Genomic DNA, 20,133 nt, shown 5'->3' on the forward strand with positions numbered 1-20,133 from the left:
CAATGTTTTTAAGCCTATAAACCAAAAAAATTGCTGTATTCATAAAAACCTATTTTTTTTCAATAACATTTTTTCGAGTTTAATTATTAGTAAATTATACAAATTTGTGGATGAAAAAAAAAAAAACAAGTTTTGGTAAATAACCCCATAAATTAGGTTGGTGTTCTAAATAATTATAAAAATGTACATTTTGGTTAACCAATTAGCAGGTTGCTCTTACTGGTCATCTGTTATATCTAATTGGTTGGCATTGGCTAATATATTTAAGCAAACTTTAGATTTGCATCACATGTTGGAGACACACTTATGACAGATCAATTCTGTATAAAGGGTCACATTAAATCCTTCATAAGTGTTGGGAGACACCTTCAACAGCTAGAGATTTAAGTAAATGTATTGTATGACTTTACAACAAAATAATTCAAACGAATCAACTCATAACCCTAAAATGAGTCAGTCCTGCTGAGAACATTAGCTTAGCAATATAACAACCAAGGATGTTTGGTTGAACTAGAAAATTTTGACAAATCCCTATTCAGACAATGTTGTCAGCAGTAGTTTCCTCCTGAAATTAACAAAAACAAATGTGGACACCTTTTATTTACATCTTGTCCAACACATTTCTTGCTTCGTTAGCTTTATATGTATTATTTTTTCTTAATGGTCCCTAGCTAAGCTTTTAAAAGCTGGCAGTACATTCTTGCAGGACTGCCCATTACATCCCGGTATGAAATGCACATCTTAGCAATTGAGTCCTCAAGGAAAGCTAAATAAATGAAAAATAAACATCTCGAGCAGCCTATACCCTAATCTCCAAACACTAGATAAATGTTAACTTTCTCGTCTTTCAACATGCAAAATGGGGGAAAAAATGAAACATACATGCATACAAATACATATATATTTCTATTTCTGTTCTCTTGTAGTAGTAGTTATACATATGAGTACACAGAATTGTTTAAAAGAGATTTCTTTAAAGAAACTAAATGGAATAAACACACATGCAACGTATTATGACCACACACTCTCCTGTGTTTACACAGCATAAAATTCCCAATATTAATGATCTAAGTACAACTTTTTTCAAAATCTAAACATTACAACAGTAGGCTAGGGTACAGCCTATATTAATAACTGTGCAAATGTATAAATTCTATTATGTGCATGACACAGCATTAGCCAATATTATTGTAGCCATAAACATATGTTCATACGGGAATTCTGAATCTTTTATTCTGATCCCAAGTACATACATATTGTGTCTGGCTTAAACTCATAGAAAACCAGCCTCTTGTATATACATTCCAAATCTTCATTTCATCAGTAAATGTCATAATGCAAACAAGAGTGCCATTAATTTTTTTTGTCAGCACATGAAAAGAATTGGCGGAACTATTTTGAGAAGTTGGAGGAAAATAGTATAAAAGCAGTGCCACCTTGTGGCATTTTGCAATATTTCAAGTTTTAGGTAAATTGGCAAACTGTGCAGAGCTCAGAACTATGTATTATGTACAAGGTTATCACACATAAATAAAACAGGGCACAAAAATTATAGTTTCTTTTTATTTTATGGTTAATATCAGCAAGCTTTCAAATTGGGCCAAACATGCTGCAAACAGTGAAAATGCTTATAGACTGAATATAAGCTGAATATAAGAAGAAATAAGATACCCCAAAATCACAAAAAAGCAATATAACAAAAAAAGCAATGCATATTTTTATAGCAGGGGGTATTTTTGCTAAATTGATAAACAAATGAATGCTTAGGGTAAGGTCTTTTCCCAACATGCGTTTCTGTTTTTTTCTCATTCCCCACAATTCCACTTTTTGCCGGAAAAAAAAAAAGCCAAGTGGTAAACAATTTACATGCAGAATGTAGCCGTACTGCTTGACAATACGCAACGTTATTATGTCACCAGCATAAAATGCTGTAAATACGTATATGCGACATCCAACTCGCGAGAGTTTGCCCGCCATGTAAAAAATATGCAGCGTATTTCAGCAAAGTGTATTTCCAAACCTGCGGATCCCATAGAGTTCAATAATATTGTATTTCCTTGTCGTCTTGGCGTTTCTGCTAAAAAACTCAAATACTGGCATCTTGTGGCGGATGTTGGCTCGCAAGCACCCCGTGGGAATTGCTGTAACGCGTATTCAAATATTTTCAATAGGGCTTAATTTTATGCGTATTTACACTCGGCTGTACGTTTTTAAGAACGCAACGTAAAAACGCCATGTATTACCTTGCCCTTAATATACTGTATATCAGGTAGCTCTGAAAAAAAAAAGACAGTACCACTAAGGATGAATGTGTGGATTATGTTTAGAAGTAAACTACTGGCTTAAAGGAGAAGGAAAGTCTTCTTCCACTTGAGGGTGCCAAATGTGATTGTATTTACTTACTTGAAACCCCAGGCCAGTGCTCCTATCAGCAGAAAATTGCCCTGTCCCGGGGTTCTTCCAACGACTACCATGGAGCATCGTCTTCTGGGTTCTTCTTTCTTCTTGAGGGTGCGCATTAGCAGTAGATCGAAAAGCCAAACTTTTACTAAACCGTTGGCTATTTTGTTCTACTGTGCATGCGTCTGCCCCGGAAAATTTGAAGAAAGAAGAAGCCGGAAGAGGATCGATCCGTGGTGCTCACTGGTATAACCCTGGGCCTGTGCAATTTTCTGCTGATAGGCGAACTGACCCGAGGTTTCAGGTAAGTAAATACAATCACCTGGGGTGCCTAACATTTGGCACCCCAAGTGGAAGAAGACTTTCCTTCCTTTCCAATTCTTTGGTGGAAAACAAAATCAGCTTTGCACAGTGTTCAGGTAATAACAATACCTTTATTTAATACTGTAAACAATATTTGCATCCAAACAACAGATAACTCTCAGTAACATGTCACTTATAAATAGCACATGTAACATTTTTACATTTTAAGAAACAAGGCTTGTAGAAATCCAAACAAGTGCTTTAATATTTAAACCAGAAGTGCCCAGAACGTAAATAAACAATTCACATTTTTCAGGCCATTTCATGTGAAATCTTAATAAGGAAACATATCCTGAAATTGTTTATGGGCCTTGACATTTGCAAGTCTCTGCTGATCAGCAGAAGATGTTTATGTTCCTGTCTATTCAATCATTTGCAATTCATTGGCATCACTGTATTTAAGTATATAACGGCATAAACACCTACACATATGACTGGCTAGATATCATAGTAATATTGGATGGCTGAAAGAATGTATCACTTTAGTCTTTTGCTCTCCTCATTGTTGATTGGCCCATACATTTACAGAAGAAAGGCGGATTTGGAAAGAATGCATGGCTGCCCACCCCTCCCTCGGTTTGTAATGCTTTTATGAATCAATGAACGCGCGTGGCTTTTTCCATTATATACTGTGTGTTCCAGTAGCGTCCCTGCATATTACAAAGCTCAGTTGTCATGCAAAACAAGTGTAAGGCACTTCTTAACAACATGCTTGTTTTTTGCTAATACAGTAGACAGATGCGCATACTGCACGAAAGGCTTTATAAGGCTTAAAGAAGGTGGTCATTTTTCTTATCTTTAATATTAGGTTTAAATGTGGTTTTGCAAACTAGACCAAGACAGTGGTATTCTAATGCTAATAGACATTATCTCTGCTAATCTACATTTTAGCTGATTTTTGATCTCCTCTGACTCTTCATGCAGACTAAAGCTGACCATAGACATGCATATTTTAGTTTTGTATCAGATGAGCGATCGCACGTCGCAATCTTCCGACCATCCACTAACCATTCATATTAAATAAAGTAGCAAAAGAACAAATCAGATGATGTTCTGGCCATGACAGCAATCATAAGAAAATTATGTCAGACAATACATGCAAAGAAATTATTGTTAGCCGACAGAAATCTTCTAACCTGACCGACGACTAAATGGCTGATCGCCATGGTACGAAAAATGCACGGACGATCCCGTCCAAAAATCCTGAGCAAAAAAAAAAAGAGTCCTGTCCAAAAATCCAATTCATATGACTTTATCTTTGCATCTATGGCCAGCTTAAAAGTCCAACTTTAATTTACTGTTTGTATGTCAACATTTCCATATACATTGTCAAGCTTATCTTGACTCTCACTCTTGACTTTGTTCTTGTGTATGCGGTGCCATTTATGGTAAGAAGCTATTTTTTTAGTATATAGATCAAGGCAGACTGCATGCCCACTAACTCTTGCTTTCAGAGATAAAGAGCACAACCTCTCTCTGCTCATCTGGATGAATTTTATTAGCAGTCAGCAGTCACGAAAAGAGCATTTTTTCTTATCAAAAATACCAAAAAAAATTTCCAAAATGAAAACTGAAAAAAGCAATTGTCAAGGATCATTAAACAGTGTTAGTTCAGGCTCTGAATCAGTATCTTCCTCTTCACTGGAAGAGCAGTTTGATTTCCTACTTCTGTCTTTTCTTTTCCTTTTACGCACAGACACCCCACTTGATGCTTGGATAGCATATCATGGACGCAGACCCCTTTTTGTAAAGCTTTGTGAAGGCAGCTGTGAAACCTAGGAAGAAAGTAATTATGTCTGGTAGCGTAACAAATTTTTTAAAAAATGTGATATCCTATGCTTTCCAACATTTTTAACAGCAGAACATCTTTCTATCAGTTAGGAAAGAGATCATGTCCTACTTTGCATTGTTGAAATGACTTATAGGGTTAGAATTCTGTAGTTGCAGCTATAATCTTGACATAGCATAATTAATTGTTACTTTTGTTCAGAAAACAACAGTATACTATAATAAGAGCAGGAGTCCTACCCCTAAAAGCATGTGTACTGCATTTGCCTGAACTAAAAGTTCAATGTAATTTCTTTTCTCTTGAGGCCAGGTGTACTAACTAGAAATATTTGGATGCGATGTAGATAATGCAGATTCAGTAAAATAAACATTGCATGACTAAATAGGCTACATAGCATTTTATTTAATTATACCCTATACTTGTATTACAGGAACTTTACTTTTCATCTAATAATTGGTTAAGAGATCTCCAACCTGGTTATTCGCCTTTTATTTTCTCCCATCTTCTTATTTTGGTCTGCACAAGAAATTCTATATACTCATGACTTACCAAACACTTGCCATTTTGAGTGAGAGGGACTTCCAAGCCATGGTTCTCCGAACTGCCTTTCAAAAGAAAAACAATCATAATTAATTTAACCATTATACATTTCATAATAAATCTGGGTCTTTCTATAGATTTAAATCTGACTTCCCCATGACCTCAAGCCAGATACCTCTTGAAACAATTTCTGTTAGTAGCTATAAATGTAATGTAATAAAAAATATGCTACTGCAACGTTATGCATGTTTAGTCTGAAGGAATCTAAAAGTTTGATACTGATGCCTTTTCTCAAGCCTTTTTCTGAAGGAGTTGGCTTCGGCAAATCCTAGTCAGTTTTAAGCTCACAAAAGAATCAATCCTACCATTAACTTGCATATGAAAAACACATCTCAATTTTGCTTCAGGGTTATTAGGCTGATTTCTGTGTAAAAATTTGGGATTCACCCAAATACCAAAAAAGAAAAAAATAAATAAGAGGATTTGATGCATCCATAAGATGTAATGATGTGTAACAATAAAGCTGGCCATAGATGTAAAGATGTTTAAAAGATCTTTTCATTATCATGAGACCACGATTATCTCGAAGCAATCGTTTAAATGTACGATTTGTCCATCAACTTAAAAGACCATTTCAGGCGATATTGCCAGGAAAACTGAGGGTAGCTGACTGCTTGGCCCTGCAAACACAGATAGATTGCACTGGGACTAATACATTTTTTTAACCTTGCAGATGTCGGAAGAAAAATCGTAAGATGTACAATCGTTCGATTTCCACTAACATGATAATTTGACGGATTGGTCGGATTTCGCTAAAATCACTAAAGAAAAATCTTTGCGTCTATTGGGGACCTTTATAAACCATCACCTGTCAATTTAGCATGAGTACTTTTCTCTTATAAGCACAGCAGCCATCACATGGAGCAAAAGGTACATTTCCCATATTACTACAGGAGTATATCAATATCGGGATTACTTTTTTTTTTTTATTAGCTAGCAGGCACAACCACATTCTTTTAAACAGAACAAGTACTTCTTGTGCCATTTACAAGAAACATTTAAATGCAAGTACACACAATCTTCTATTATATAAATTCCTGCCCCATCTGTAACATTTTATTTGAAAAATAGATTATCACTACAACATAGCACACAAGAATTCATTCATACTCTTCATTTGCTCTGTTCTCTCTCATTGCTGTGTGAAGTGAGGCCATCTTGTGGCAAAATGCTATCACTACAAGTAATTCTGAATCTTTTTTGGGATCATAACTAATAAAACATTAGAGAATGTGACAGTACAATCCACTGTGGTTCATGGTTTGGGAAACCTATCCTCACTATCATTACCTTGATTGTAAACAAGTCCTATATGCCCAATGCAAGCTGCTATTAAACCAAATACTAATTATAATATAATAGGTGGCGATGAGCCACAGTTAAAATATCAGGATCTCGTCTGCACAAAAAGGCTGTAAAATTAAAACTGAACCTGTTGTATATGAAAGAGCACTTATAAAAAGATCCCTCTGGATACTTTACACAGTAAATGCTAGCCAACTGCTTCTCAAAAAGGTGTACAAAAAAATGTAATTAAACCATTAAAGTAATTCCCCATTCGGGTATGTGCAGCCGCCATTTTTGTCACAATTTACTTCTGTGCATGCACCATCAGTGAAAAAAAGCTGCACACGAAATATAAGCAGCTTAAAGCTCCCCAAAGCCGTCCTCACCCCTGTGAACCTTAGTATAAGCGACCCTCTGACACCATTAGACAATGCTCCTGCCGCACATGTGTGCACGAAAGCTGTTGCTGTGCATGCTCATGCGACCACTGATGCATGTGAGACAGGGATGGGGGGCGAGCTGGCCGGCTGGGCTGCCTAGTGCGTCCAGCCGGCCAGGCCTGCCTCTGAAGGTAGCCAAGCATTTGGTAAGGTGCCAAACGACCAGATTCCCCCCCGTTATGCCCACCAAAGGTCTCAAGGACTCGAATTGGCAGCTTCAATCTGTCCGTGTTGTTACCTAAACTCATAACTCAGTTAAGTCATTACTTAACTTGTGTAATTGTGTAACTTACTTACTCCCCTCCTGTTAAAATTTGACTAGAACAACAACAGTCCCATTCCACCCCTACCCCCCCATATGGTGGGCAGCTTTCAGGTGACCTTCATTCAGCATTGGGATTTCCGAGTGCTTTAAAGGGATACTGTCATGGGAAAAAAAAAAATTTCCAAAATGAATCAGTTAATAGTGCTACTCCAGCAGAATTCTGCACTGAAATCCATTTCTCAAAGGAGCAAACCGATTTTTTTATATTTAATTTTAAAATCTGACATGGGGCTAGATATTTTGTCAATTTCCCAGCTGCCCCATGTCATGTGACTTGTGCCTGCACTTTAGGAGAGAAATGCTTTCTGGCAGGCTGCTGTTTTTCCTTCTCAATGTAACTGAAGGACTCTCAGTGGGACATGGGTTTTTACTATTGAGTGCTGTTCTTAGATCTACCAGGCAGCTGTTATCTTGTGTTAGGGAGCTGTTATCTGGTTACCTTCCCATTGTTCTTTTGTTTGGCTGCTGGGGGGGAAAGGGAGGGGGGTGATATCACTCCGACTTGCAGTACAGCAGTAATGATTGAAGTTTATCAGAGCACAAGTCACATGACTTGGGGAAGCTGGGAAATTGACAAAATGTCTAGCCCCATGTCAGATTTCAAAATTGAATATAAAAAAAATCTGTTTGCTCTTTTGAGAAATTGATTTCAGTGCAGAATTCTGCTGGAGCAGCACTATTAACTGATGCATTTTGAAAAAAAATTTTTTCCCATGACAGTATCCCTTTAAATTCAAGCAGAAACTTCCTCAAAGACACTGCTTATAGCTTCTGTCTGCTGCAGCAGAGAGAGTTTTAAGTTCACTAAAGTAGTCTGGGACAACTACAGTTAAACTATATAACATTAAACTTTGAATTTTCCAGTAAATTAATTTCGACCACAGTATCCTGTGCCTACCATTATAATTTTTCCTTTCTTTCCCACAGTGATTCCAGAATTTCTGAAGCCAGCATTTATTGCAACATTGTGCTGGAAAAAAAATCTATTACATAAAAATGTAGAATTTACAGCAGGCTAGTGCATTGTAAAGGTGGATTGATATGTTATTGGGCAATCATCATATCACATGACCTACTAATTGTCGCTGACCAATTGCAGGAATATCCTCAATACAGCCACTGCCCTAGTTAGGAAGGAGTCCAAAAGTTTTGCTTGGAATAGCTGGTAAGTTATGAGGGTTTATTGCAGTAGATTTAACAGTTTCCTAGGTTCAAGGCCCTCTCATGTAGGTTTAGTGTTAGCTTTTTTGCGGTTCAGGTTTACAAAACAACACTAAATTTACACAGACGAAATACCTGAAAACACTGTTTTATAAGTCATCCTATTACAGGTCCAAGTAAATATAAAGTAAAGTCACTCAAAATCTCATTCTTAACTTTTAGGCTGTGCTTTCTATTTAGAATAGAAAATAAGGATTTACTACAAATGCTACACTAAGTGGTCTTCAGACTGGGCTCCCCCATTCACTGCTTTAAGTAGCCACTATCCCCGAAAAGAGGGCTAGCCTCACAGTTTGCAAATAGTGATGGGCGAATTTAGGCAGTTTCGCCGGAAAATTTGCAAATTTCCCGTGAAATTAGCGAAACGTGAAAAATTTGCAAAACGGAGCTGGCGTCTCGTTTTTGACGCCAATGAATTTTCGCTGCGGTTTCGCAAATTTATTAGCCGGCGGCAAGTTGCGGAAATTCGCCACGAATTCGCACCTGGCGAATAAATTCGCTCATCACTATTTGCAAACCTATGGTTTACCGAGGACTGGAATGATTAGCATTAGCTATACAGTACTTAGAATTTCACTTGCCATCTCTTGAAAGCACACATAATCACTTTGGCCATGTTGTTGTAGAAATGATCAAAAGCAAAATATACAGTTTATATAAATAAGCATCTGTGAGACATTTGGGTTCCCATTCAAGTTAAACTTGGGGTTCTGTGTTTTTTTATTTTTTCAGTTGTTTTTGAGTTTTAATTTTCACCTAACAAGAAAAAGAAAACAAATGCAGACATATATAATCCTACAATGACATAAACATGGACAGAGCCGGAGTACATGTTAAACCAGGCATAATAGTGGAATTACATGGATATCAGCAAATACTGTAATTGCCTTGTACAGTGATTTGGGGTCCATGTTTACATGGTAAATACATTTTGCTGTGCAATTCTATGTTTTTATCCATCAGAACTGCAGAATTGAAAAAAAGGCTTATTTGAAGGTACAGGATAAAAGACATACACAGTAACACAGAACCAAAGCTGACTCACTAGAATCTGTGCATCCTCAAGTGCTCGACTCTGGACATGAAGGATGAATGGTTCAAACTTCAGCACAACATCCCCAGTAGCATTCTGAGGAGCTGCCAAGTAAATAAAAGTATAAATATGCGAATAGTTAATAAAAGAAACCCAATGCCACAACAATATAGTAAAGGGGTGGTTTACCTTTAATTAACCTTAAGTATGCTATAGAACGGCTCATTTTAAGCATCTTTTCAACTGGCCTTCATTTTTTCATTTTCTTGAATTATTTGCATTTTTCTATCTTTGAAAGGGGAACTCCAGGTTCCAAACCAAAATTTGATAAAGAGGCCCACATAACAGAGAAAGCCCCAATATACCCATCTCAGTTACCTGTTTCTTCAAAAAGTATGAATAAATGCCGTTTTCTATGCTGAAATCCAGCTGTTTAACAGTTTTTCTTGTTCTGCATCATTTGAAATCCTGGCAGGGAAGGAGGGACTAAACACTGATGTTACAAATTATAACAACTTCTCCACAGCTTACAGACAGCATGCAGGAACTACATAACCCACAATGCATTGCACTGTGATGTTCCTTTCCTTATTGAAATCATGTGTACAGAACGCATTTTAGGACATCCTGCAGCGAAAAACATCTCCTTCATGTGATGTCCTATGCCTTCGGAATGGTGCATCGGTTGCTTATACCGTCAGTCATCGTTCAAATCCGCTATCACACCTCCGTCCTCTACCCTCCCTTCTCAGCCGTCAGTCATGAGAACTCCGCCCTCAGCCTTCCGCCCTCAGCCTTCCACCCTCATGGACGTCGTTATGCAAATTTTTTGCCGTTTCGCGAATTTCTCTGGAAATTCACACTTTTTTGGCGAAGCGAAAAGGCACAAATTCGTCCATCACTAGCCAGGAACAATTCTGCTTCTGTATTATAGAGCTAACCAATGCCTGAAAGGGAAGATAGAAAACAATAAGGAACCCTATAATAGCACAATCAGCGAAATACATTCAGTCTGGGCCAAACTATATGCTGTATTTCATACTACTAGCGGCCTATATGTTGCTACACAGTATTCATGTTGAACCCCACAAAATGTCCACAAAATGGCCTGGTAGCAAACGTAAGTGTCTGCAGTGAGCGGGTTAAGCAATGAGAAGACAAAGCTTCCAATCATCTCGTTGATGACAATCACCCTTCCCGAGCATGAGCTGGTGGTGAAATAGCGCTCCTGCTGGTTAATCAACCGCACTGTCTCTTCAAAATCCTCATCCATGCTGCCTTTCTTACTGACATTTGCCTTCCGCGCAGACTGCTGCTTCCAATGTGAAAATGTCTCCTGTTTCTCCATTAAACTTTCCCACTCAGGACAAACACAGGCAGCCAAGCTAGTTTAACACTTCGCGTTTCTATCTACGAGATGCTAAACTAATCTACAGAAGTGCACGTTTTCACTGCTATGAAGATCGTAAAACATGGTCAGCGGATCGGCTGGCACCGAAATAGTCAAATCTGAGTCAGTTGTGGTATATGTATTATTTTCTGCAACTGCAACCTGGTTGAAAATGTTTATCTGTTATTCTGATGGGCCCTGCATTTGGTGTAAGGGCAGAGACACGCTCAGATTCGGGGAAATTTAGTCACCCGGCGATAAATCTCCTCTTCTTCGGGGCAACTAATCTCCCCTAGCTGCCTCCTGCCGGCTAGAATGTAAATCACAATTTGCAGTTACAGCAAACTGGTGGTTAGGGTCCAAATTACACTAGCAATCTTGCAATTATTTGAATAAAGACTGGAATACCAATAGGAGAGGGCCTGAAAAAAAAAAAGCATTAAATAGGAGCAATAACTTTTAAGCTGTACAAAGCATTTGTTTTTTTAGAAGGGGTCAGTGACCTTAATTTGAAAGCTGGTAAGAGAGGGAAAAAAAGAGCAAATAATTCAAAAATTATACAAAAATGTTGTAGAGCTGTTCATTTAGAAAAATTGTTTAATGCTTTTCTCTTTATTCCATCCTACTAGAGAGGCGACCGTGTGTTCACTACCAGTACCATCACAGGAGGCTATGCTGAACACACCATTGCTTCTACAGATACAGTATATCCTGTGCCTGATATACTGAGCTTCAAGCAGGGAGCAGCCATAGCCATTCCATATTTTACTGCTTACAGGGCCCTTTTTACCAAGTATGTCTTCAGATTATTTTAAATTAATGTAGGGACCTATAGGATATCCTATCCCTATAGAGTTAATCCCCTACTTTTGTATGTAGTTCTCTTTTCCCTTGTTATTGGGCCAAGCCCTTGTAACTGGTAAAGTGTAACACCCACACCTATTGGACAAAGAGTGTAATGACACTCCCCTGCCACACTGCTATATAGTGTTGTGCAAGGAGTGTCCTCTTCCTCTATGGCTCCTGGTGCTGCTGCTAGGTGAATCCCCATTGAGCCTGGGATCACCATAGGCCCCAGTAAGCATTTACCCCAGAAGGACCTGACACCTTTGGTGCTAAGTCGGGGACCAGGTAACCCCGTGAACGAGGACCAGCTAATATAGTAAGATCTTGTTATAGTCTCTCTAGGAGAGAAAGACAGAGAGGTGTAGCAGAAAGAGCAGTTGTCGCTCCAACGAGGATTGTAGGAGGAAGTAGCTTCCCACAAGGCCTGTTTGCCTTTAGAGCAGGGAACTCAGGTGAGCAAAGGACTACCTGTACCCTACCTGATAGATCCCGATCCCCTCACTGTGCAACGTCGGTTGAACTGGGAATTGATGTACACCTACCTGCAATATCCTTTGGGAGTCGCACCTGTTTGACTGTGAACCTTGTACTGTCCAAAGTGATTCCACCTGCTGTGTCCTCAGTATATTTGTAAGTAAACCTGTGGTCATTTGCCTCTGGCATAATAAACCTGTGCTCCTGTTTTACCCTTTTTAAAGAACCTCCTGGCATCCATTATTCTATTTTGCACTTATATGCCTGTGAGTTGTAGTTTAACTACAGTTTAAAGGGGAAGCTTCCATTTGGCGAAGGCTCTGCCCTGGGTGAGGATTCGCAATGTAAACCATGCTCACTACCTAGCTGGTCACCCTTAACTCCTAATTGGCAGAATAGGCCAAGAAAGCGTTACATTAACTTAACTCCATTTACATTATCTGGTAATTAGCAGGGGCATAACATCAGAGCACCTGTCACTTCAGGGGGTTCACTCACTCAAGACACTTTAGTGCCACCTCCCACCAGAAGCATATTTCTATATTGCTGTAGCATGGCCAGTAGATTATGAACTAAAAGATACAATAGGTAACAACACATCGTGTTCTTATTCAAATACACTTTGTTATCTAGGTCTGGTCACAGACCTTTTTTCAGACATAACCTTTTGTTATGGAAAGAGCTGACAACAAACTGGTTGAACATGGAACCATGGGCTATAATTGCTCCATAAAAACAACCAAAGTTAAAGGGATACTGTCATTGGAAAACATGTTTTTTTTTTTAAATGCATCAATTAATAGTACTGCTCCAGCAGACTTATGCACTGATATTCGTTATTCTGACTCCAATTGCTGTAATAATGGCTGAATCCCCGTGAGACCTCTCTGCTGGGCCTGTATGGAGCTGTAACAACCACTGAGGACAATCTTTGCCGGATAGCTGAACTCACCAGACACTTGTAGTCCACAAAGCTGCTTTATTTGAGGTGGATAAACAATGTAGCAGTGGATGAATAAGTGCTGCAGGTCAAAAAGAATATTTCCTTCCTAACCTCTGAGCTGTAGCTCCTCACTCATGGAAGGCAGGAACACAAGAGGATGATGGGAGGAACTGACATCACACATAAGGAAGGAATAGGAGGTGGGTTTACAAACAAGGAAATACAGAGCTTGCAATACAGCCTTGGTCAGCAGGTGGCAGCATAACAATGGGTATGCATATAAACATAAGCAATTAAAGATATATTTTCTAACCCGGATAACTTTAACTGCTGAGGCAGCACATTCGTTTTTCAAAAGAGCAAACTGATTTTTTTATATTTAGTTTTATATTTAGTTTTGAATATAAATAAATATTATAAATATGACATGGGGCTAGACATATTGTCAGTTTTCCAGGTACCCCCAATCATGTGACTTGCGCTCTAATAAACTTCAGTCACTCATAGGTCCACATAGGCTTTCCTATGTTTTTTTGGTCGTAGAAAAATCGTTTGATCAATGGATTAAAATCCTTCGAATCGAATGATTCAAAGGAATTTTTCGTTCGATCAAACTATTTGCTGTAAATCCTTCGACTTCGATATTCGAAGGATTTACATTCAGCAGTCGAATATCGAGGGTTAATTAACCCTCGATATTCAACCCTATGTAAACCTGCCCCTTAATGTAGGAGATGCTCATATAATTCAGTTAATAGATCCCAATATTAACAGCAGATGTTACTCTATAAGCAGCTGATTAAGATGCCTATTTATTTTATGTCAGACTGACACCAAAAATCTCATAGGCTGAACCCATAGTAGTAAACGTGAGAGATTCAAGCAGCAAGACATTAAGGCATGAAAAGTAGTGTAAAATTCATATTTATAAAGGTGTGATTAAAAAAGGAATTGCAATCATCATCATACCAGTTCAATACCACTCTACACAAAATTGATTGCACAAAATTTAAACCACTTTCTATTTGCTGTTTGAATTCATAACATTAGTATGAAATATTTGTAAAAAAATGGGTCATTTTTGTAAGTGGTCTGGCATAAAAAAAATACTAAATGGTTTGATTATTTGTATCATGTTTGAAGGACAACAATTTAGCCTTTTAGAAATATACCAAGCAATTATAGTAATGAGCTACATGATTTTCTTGCATTCTAGGAAGACAGAATTGAAACAACTGCAGGACTCTTTGGAGGGATGGAAGCTGGTTGGTTAAAACCACTTACTGGTCCTGAATATTCTCTAGAAAAAGCATCACAGGCTCATGAAGACATTATACAAAGCAGTGGAGCCCCTCGCAAGATGGTTTTTGTGATCTGAATTTCTTTTCCTGATGTAGAAAATAATTATTCAGGAATGGACAAAAATCAAGCATCCTTGCTAGAATTCTTTCTAGTTGACCTGCTGAATAGGTTGTGCTTAATGTACTGTACATCCACATATATAATGCTGAAATGTAATATATCTCTCTTAAAGATAGTTTCATTATCTCATTTCCCCTTCTTACAGTACTTACTGACATATCGAGATTCAGAACTAATCTGTTTTAAAAGAAATTTTACTGTTTATCTGGTAAGCTTCCATGAAGGCATGGAAGTCAGAATACATTTTAAAATGCTAGTAAAATAAAACCACTGCTGTGTTCTGCTGAAAAAAACCTGAGAGACTAAAGGCCCCCATACATGGGCCGATAAAAGCTGCCGAAAGTTGGCCAGATGCTGATCGGGCAGGGTAATAAATCCTGCAGCCGCATCTTTTCGTTGACACGGCCCGCAATCCGATCGCCTGTATGGCCTCCATTCTGATCCGATCGTTGGGCCCTAGGGCCCACAATTGGATCAGCCTGATATCGCCCACCGCAATTTGGCCAGGGGACAGATCCGCTCATTTGGCGACATTGCCAAACAAGCGGATCTCCCTGTGTTTGGCCATTTTAAATCAGGGGACAGTTGGAAGCAAACGGCGCTGTATTCATGGATACAAGAACTGTGCATGTGATTGAATACGGATTCCCCCACTAAGGGCTTGTTTAGAAAAGCTGTGAGAAAACTGCAAAAAAGCAGGGCAAGGCAGAGTGTAATTTACACACAATGCAGTGTTCTCAAATTTCCAGTGTAATAGTGGGTATTGACAAAATACTTCACTGCAACCCGGTGCCGGGCCACGCTGGGCAGGCGCCCTAAGTAGGCCCGGCAGTCGCGGCGCCTGCGCGAATTTGCTCTTGCGTGCGCATGTGCGAATTTGCGCTCGTGTGCGCATGCATGAATTCAAGTTCGTGTGCATGCGCAAAAGTGCAAAGCAGCGAGAAAAAATGCAGAGTCGGCTAGAGAAGGGAACCGGACTTGGGGTAGGCGACAGGAGGTATGTGTCTGCCACCCTCCCAGCTTTGCACCCTAGGGACATGCCTACTCTGCGTACACCTAGTTCCGGACCTGCTGCAACCTACTTGCAGTTTACCAGTACAGGTGGTGTAGGTTATTCAAATGTGGTTATGTTCAGTTTTTCGTAGACAGTTTGTGCGCAATATGATGTGAACCCCAGAGCAATGATACATGAAACATCACTATCCCATTAGCACAAATAAACTGAATTTAATTAGCTGTTTGCTAGACACAAAGCACTAAGGGAAACTTTGAAGTACCACTTACTCTAGGGCTCCCTGCATCTATGCTCACTGTACTTTGCATCTTGCATACAATTTATCAGCAAGCTACACCACTCAGTGGCTGTTTAATGACATACAGGGCTCCTAGGCTATATCTACCCAGACCCCCCATCTAGGCTACTGCTAGGTTCAGATGCGTGAAGATCCAGGCACATGTGTACCCCAACTCTCCACACTGGGTTGGGGTTGGCTCCTTTCCTGCCTTCTTCTTCCATCAGGTTTGCCCGACCAAACCCAACAGCACAAATAAAAATAAATAAAATAGACATGAATAACTGAAATCTATATGGTACCCTGATCATACTAGGCCCCCTAGGCTATAGCCTGTGCATTAATGGGACCCTTAAAAGAACTGCATTGGTGATGGGTGCAACTTTTAAGGAGCAACAAAAAGGTCCTGAGAAGAATTGGGTCATTTTCAACCACTTCAGTCCTGGTGGGGAGGGGGAAAATGCTGGGATGGAGTTGCTAACATCAGACATGGAGTGGGGAGACTTTGTGGGTGGGTGACATCAGGGGCCTATGACACAGCAATCACTGATCAGCTGGTCGCTACTTCACTTACAATTGTATTTAGAATAAGAGCAGTGTGTTTAAAAAAAAGTGAATAAAGCTCAAAATCCTTATAATCCCTTATTCCTTTGATTAGCTGAACTAATATTTCATTGTATAAGCACTGTTTCTGAGAACTGCTGCACATCTATGTTGCATGGAGTCATAGATGTGTCTTGTTGAAACACCCATTTCAAGGGCATTTCCTCTTTGGCATAAGGCAACATGACTTCAAGTATTGATGTATTGAAACTGATCCATGATTACTGGTATGGGATACATAGGCCCAACACCATAGTGTGAGAAACATCCCCACACCATGATGCTTGCACCACCATGCTTCCCAGTCTTCATAGTGTACTGTGGCTTGAATTCAGTGTTTGTGGGTCGTCTGACAAACTGCCTGCTGCACAAAAATACCCAAAAAGAACAATCTTGTTTTTATCACTCCACAAAATGTTGCACCATTTCTCTTTGCTAGTCAATGTGTTCTTTTGGCAGTTTGGAAGCTTCTACAACATTTTCCACTCTGCCATAAAGCTCAAATTAAGTCACTCAAAACCAAAATTAATTTCCTGGACACTACTATTAAAATAACTCCAACCCATTATAATGGTGGATGTAAATATATTCCCAGAACCTCCCCTACTTGCATCGAGACAACCACCAAACATTAAGAAATGAATTGTGCAAAGCTTCAGGAATACCCCAGCAGAAAGTTGCGCAAAAGTCTACCTGCAAGCAAGGTGTAAAACTTGCACCCATATTTTAACTACAGATCAGGTACCTATACCATATTGCCAGCAGGAACACATAACAAAAACATCATTCTCATGCAAGTCATCCAATGAGGTCTACCTTATCCTGTGTGTGAAATGCCCAATGACAGGGCTATATGTTGGTGAAATTGGACAAACACTATGCCAGCGGATGTCCTCCCATACAGTAGATCCAACATCAATTGTGGAAAATGGATCTCCCAGCAGCAGCACACTTCTGCAGTGACAACGACATTATTGATGACCTGCAAGTCATTGTACTAATGGGCAACTTTAAAACACAGCAGGAGAGAAAGGAATGGGAATATACATTCATGTACATATTCAATACCCTACAGCGTGGCCTCAACAGGGCCAGAAGTTTTATGGGCAGATATGAATATGGCTAATACTGCTAGTACTGTAAGATCTGCACCCAGTGGACATACACAAAAGACTTACGTCACCTCACAACTAGGTGTCAATTACATTTACATCTACAGAGAACTGTAGCTGAGGGATGATGATCTGTATGGGAAGGATTTCACACATACTCGTCAGATTGATAACATTTTATTTACTGCTAGTCTGTATAAATGTTATGGTCTTTTAGTTTCAATGTATACCATGCCTAAAGCAGGGACCTAAGACTTAATTAATAAGACTTATTAAGAAAATATAGATGATGCCTATTATTGGCTGATTAGAAAAAAAATGCAAGCTTTCTGGACTACTTAGGTCCTAAGTAGTCCAGAAAGCTTGAATTTTTTTTCTAATCAGCCAATAATAGGCATCATCTATATTTTCTGGTTCTTGATCTATGGCTAACACGGTACAATACTACTACTATGTAACCTCTTCAGCACGTCTTTTTTCAACAATGGGGCTTTGCGGGGGCTTCTTGGAGATTGTGTTGCTTCACATAGACAAATTTATTAAAATGGCATAAAAAATAAAAAAAATATTTGGGAATATTTTTTATTGTATTTCGCAGTGAGGTTTCCAAACAAATATATAAAAAAACCCACCAAACTCTTAGGAGTATACAGAATGTCAGTTCAAATAATTGTCAGCCGTTTTCTCTCTTGTTTCAATTGCCCTGCCAGACTGCCTGTAATTAAAGCAATAGCAGCGTGAGCCATTAGTGCTGAACAGATACGACAGAGTCATTTCCTCAAGATGTAGAAATCTGCCGAGGCTTCTAACTGGATGCTATTGCTTGCACGTCTATACAGCACTGTAAAGGTTACATTGTTGCCTGTGGCTACTGCAGCTCCAAGGAAACACAAGCATATCAATGACAGTGCTTAGTACGGTGCTGGGATTCCTCCTGTTCATTGGACAGATCACAATGAAGAGTAGAATAAAGGTTTCTTTTTAGTACTATTGGCTGATCAGTCCCATAGCCCGCCCTTTGGCATGCATCTTTACGTGGCTGACCCTAGCAACGGCTGTCATCAGTACTGCACTAGGCTGGGATATAAAGGCTTGGATCCTGGCAATAACACATTTGCCTGATGATCAGCAATACTGATCTATATATAGCAGGAAGAGAGGCAAGCTAGACACTGTTGTTGTTTTTCCTGTGAAAGCTGTATGTTTTCCTAACACATACCACTCTGCAGGTCTGAAGAGCCAACCTGCAAATATGAGCCACCCATATGTCGGGTAAGTGACTAATGCCTAGGCTACCATGCTGGAAGTTTTCCTCATTCCTTATCTAAAATGCTTATGTCGCTATGTCCTGCTACCTGTAGTCATTGATTTGCAAAACTTTATATTCTGCTGGCAACTGAGCAGCTACTTCTCTGAAACTGATAAAATAAATATACCAGAGATTAACGACAGGGTTTGCAACTTCCAGTGCTATGGTTCCGAGCAAGTCTGGACTGGGAGTCAAAATAGGCCCTGGCATTTCAATTACACAGAGACCCAAACAGCCCCCCAGCAGACCAATAAATAGTGAGTGTCTATGGCATCTTAGAGCAGCCCCTCTGTCATTTGCCTGAACTGACAGATTGCCAGTCCGGGTCTGGTTCCCAGCATCCCTTTCAATGAATCGGGTGGTATAGGTATGCGGGGAGATGAATATACTTTTGTGTTGAGTTATTTTTTGACAATCAAAAATTGGGCATATTTTTCTCCTCCTCCTTCATGCTGGCATAATAATTATATAGCAAAAGCATACTGATATAGCACTTAATATTTTGAAATAATTTGCTTGTTTTTTTTTTTTTTTAGAAATACTATATTTTTTTAATGTATCAGCTGATTAAAGCTTATTTAAGAAAGATTGAGTTAAATGAGTCGTATTTACAGTATTAAACCATATAGTTTGCTATGTTTTCTGATATGATATGATATGTCCCTACAAATTCTGTACAATCTATGCCCTTAAAAATCCAAAATAAATTAAAAGAGAGCTTAAAAAAATTCCCGCTGCTGAACTGCAGTGATCTCTGTTTTAACCCTTTGATAAATATGCCCCTGAATGTCTGTGGGCACATACCCCAAGGAAGCTATTTGTATTAGATAGCAGCCACATGTTTTTGTTGCTCTGCTTTATTTTGAGTTGGGCTTTAATAATCAATCCTGTAACTACAGATAACAAAAACAGGGATTTCTGTATTACAGGTATGGAACCTGTTATCCATAATGCTTGGGACCTGGGGTTTTCTGGATAAAGGATATTTCTGTAATTCGCACTTTCATACCTTAAGTCTACTAGAAAATCATGTAAACATTAAATAAATCCAATAGACTGGTTTTGCTTCCAATAAGGATTAGCTATATCTTTGTTTGGATCAAGTACAATATACTGTTTTATTATAACAGACTAAAAATAAATAATTTTAAAAAATTTGGATTATTTGGATAAAATTAAATCTATGGGAGATGGCCTTTCCGTAATTCTGAGCTTTCTGGATAATGGGGTTCAGGATAACGGATCCCACTTTATAGATGTATTTTTCACATGTAGTAGAAATGC

At 38.9% G+C, this 20,133-nt stretch overlaps 1 protein-coding gene and 1 pseudogene across 2 annotated transcripts in view; one reads left to right on the forward strand and one right to left on the reverse strand.

The window, feature by feature from the left end:
* Nucleotides 1-2,874: 2,874 nt before the first annotated feature.
* On the reverse strand, nt 2,875-10,806 carry LOC108714980 (annotated as a pseudogene).
* A 7,679-nt stretch (nt 10,807-18,485) lies between these two features.
* The window catches only part of erich3.S (glutamate rich 3 S homeolog), a 53,761-nt gene continuing 52,113 nt past the window's right edge, over nt 18,486-20,133 (forward strand). The window contains exon 1 of one of the 2 annotated variants that reach the window (XM_041561328.1): nt 18,486-18,812. In XM_041561328.1, coding sequence (XP_041417262.1) covers nt 18,793-18,812 — 20 coding nt within the window. In that variant the 5' untranslated portion in view covers nt 18,486-18,792. The remainder of the gene's footprint in view (nt 18,813-20,133) is intronic. The other variant, XM_041561329.1, reaches the window with a different exon arrangement.

The sequence above is a fragment of the Xenopus laevis genome, chromosome 4S, assembly GCF_017654675.1.
Source record: "Xenopus laevis strain J_2021 chromosome 4S, Xenopus_laevis_v10.1, whole genome shotgun sequence".
Classification (NCBI taxonomy): domain Eukaryota; kingdom Metazoa; phylum Chordata; class Amphibia; order Anura; family Pipidae; genus Xenopus; species Xenopus laevis.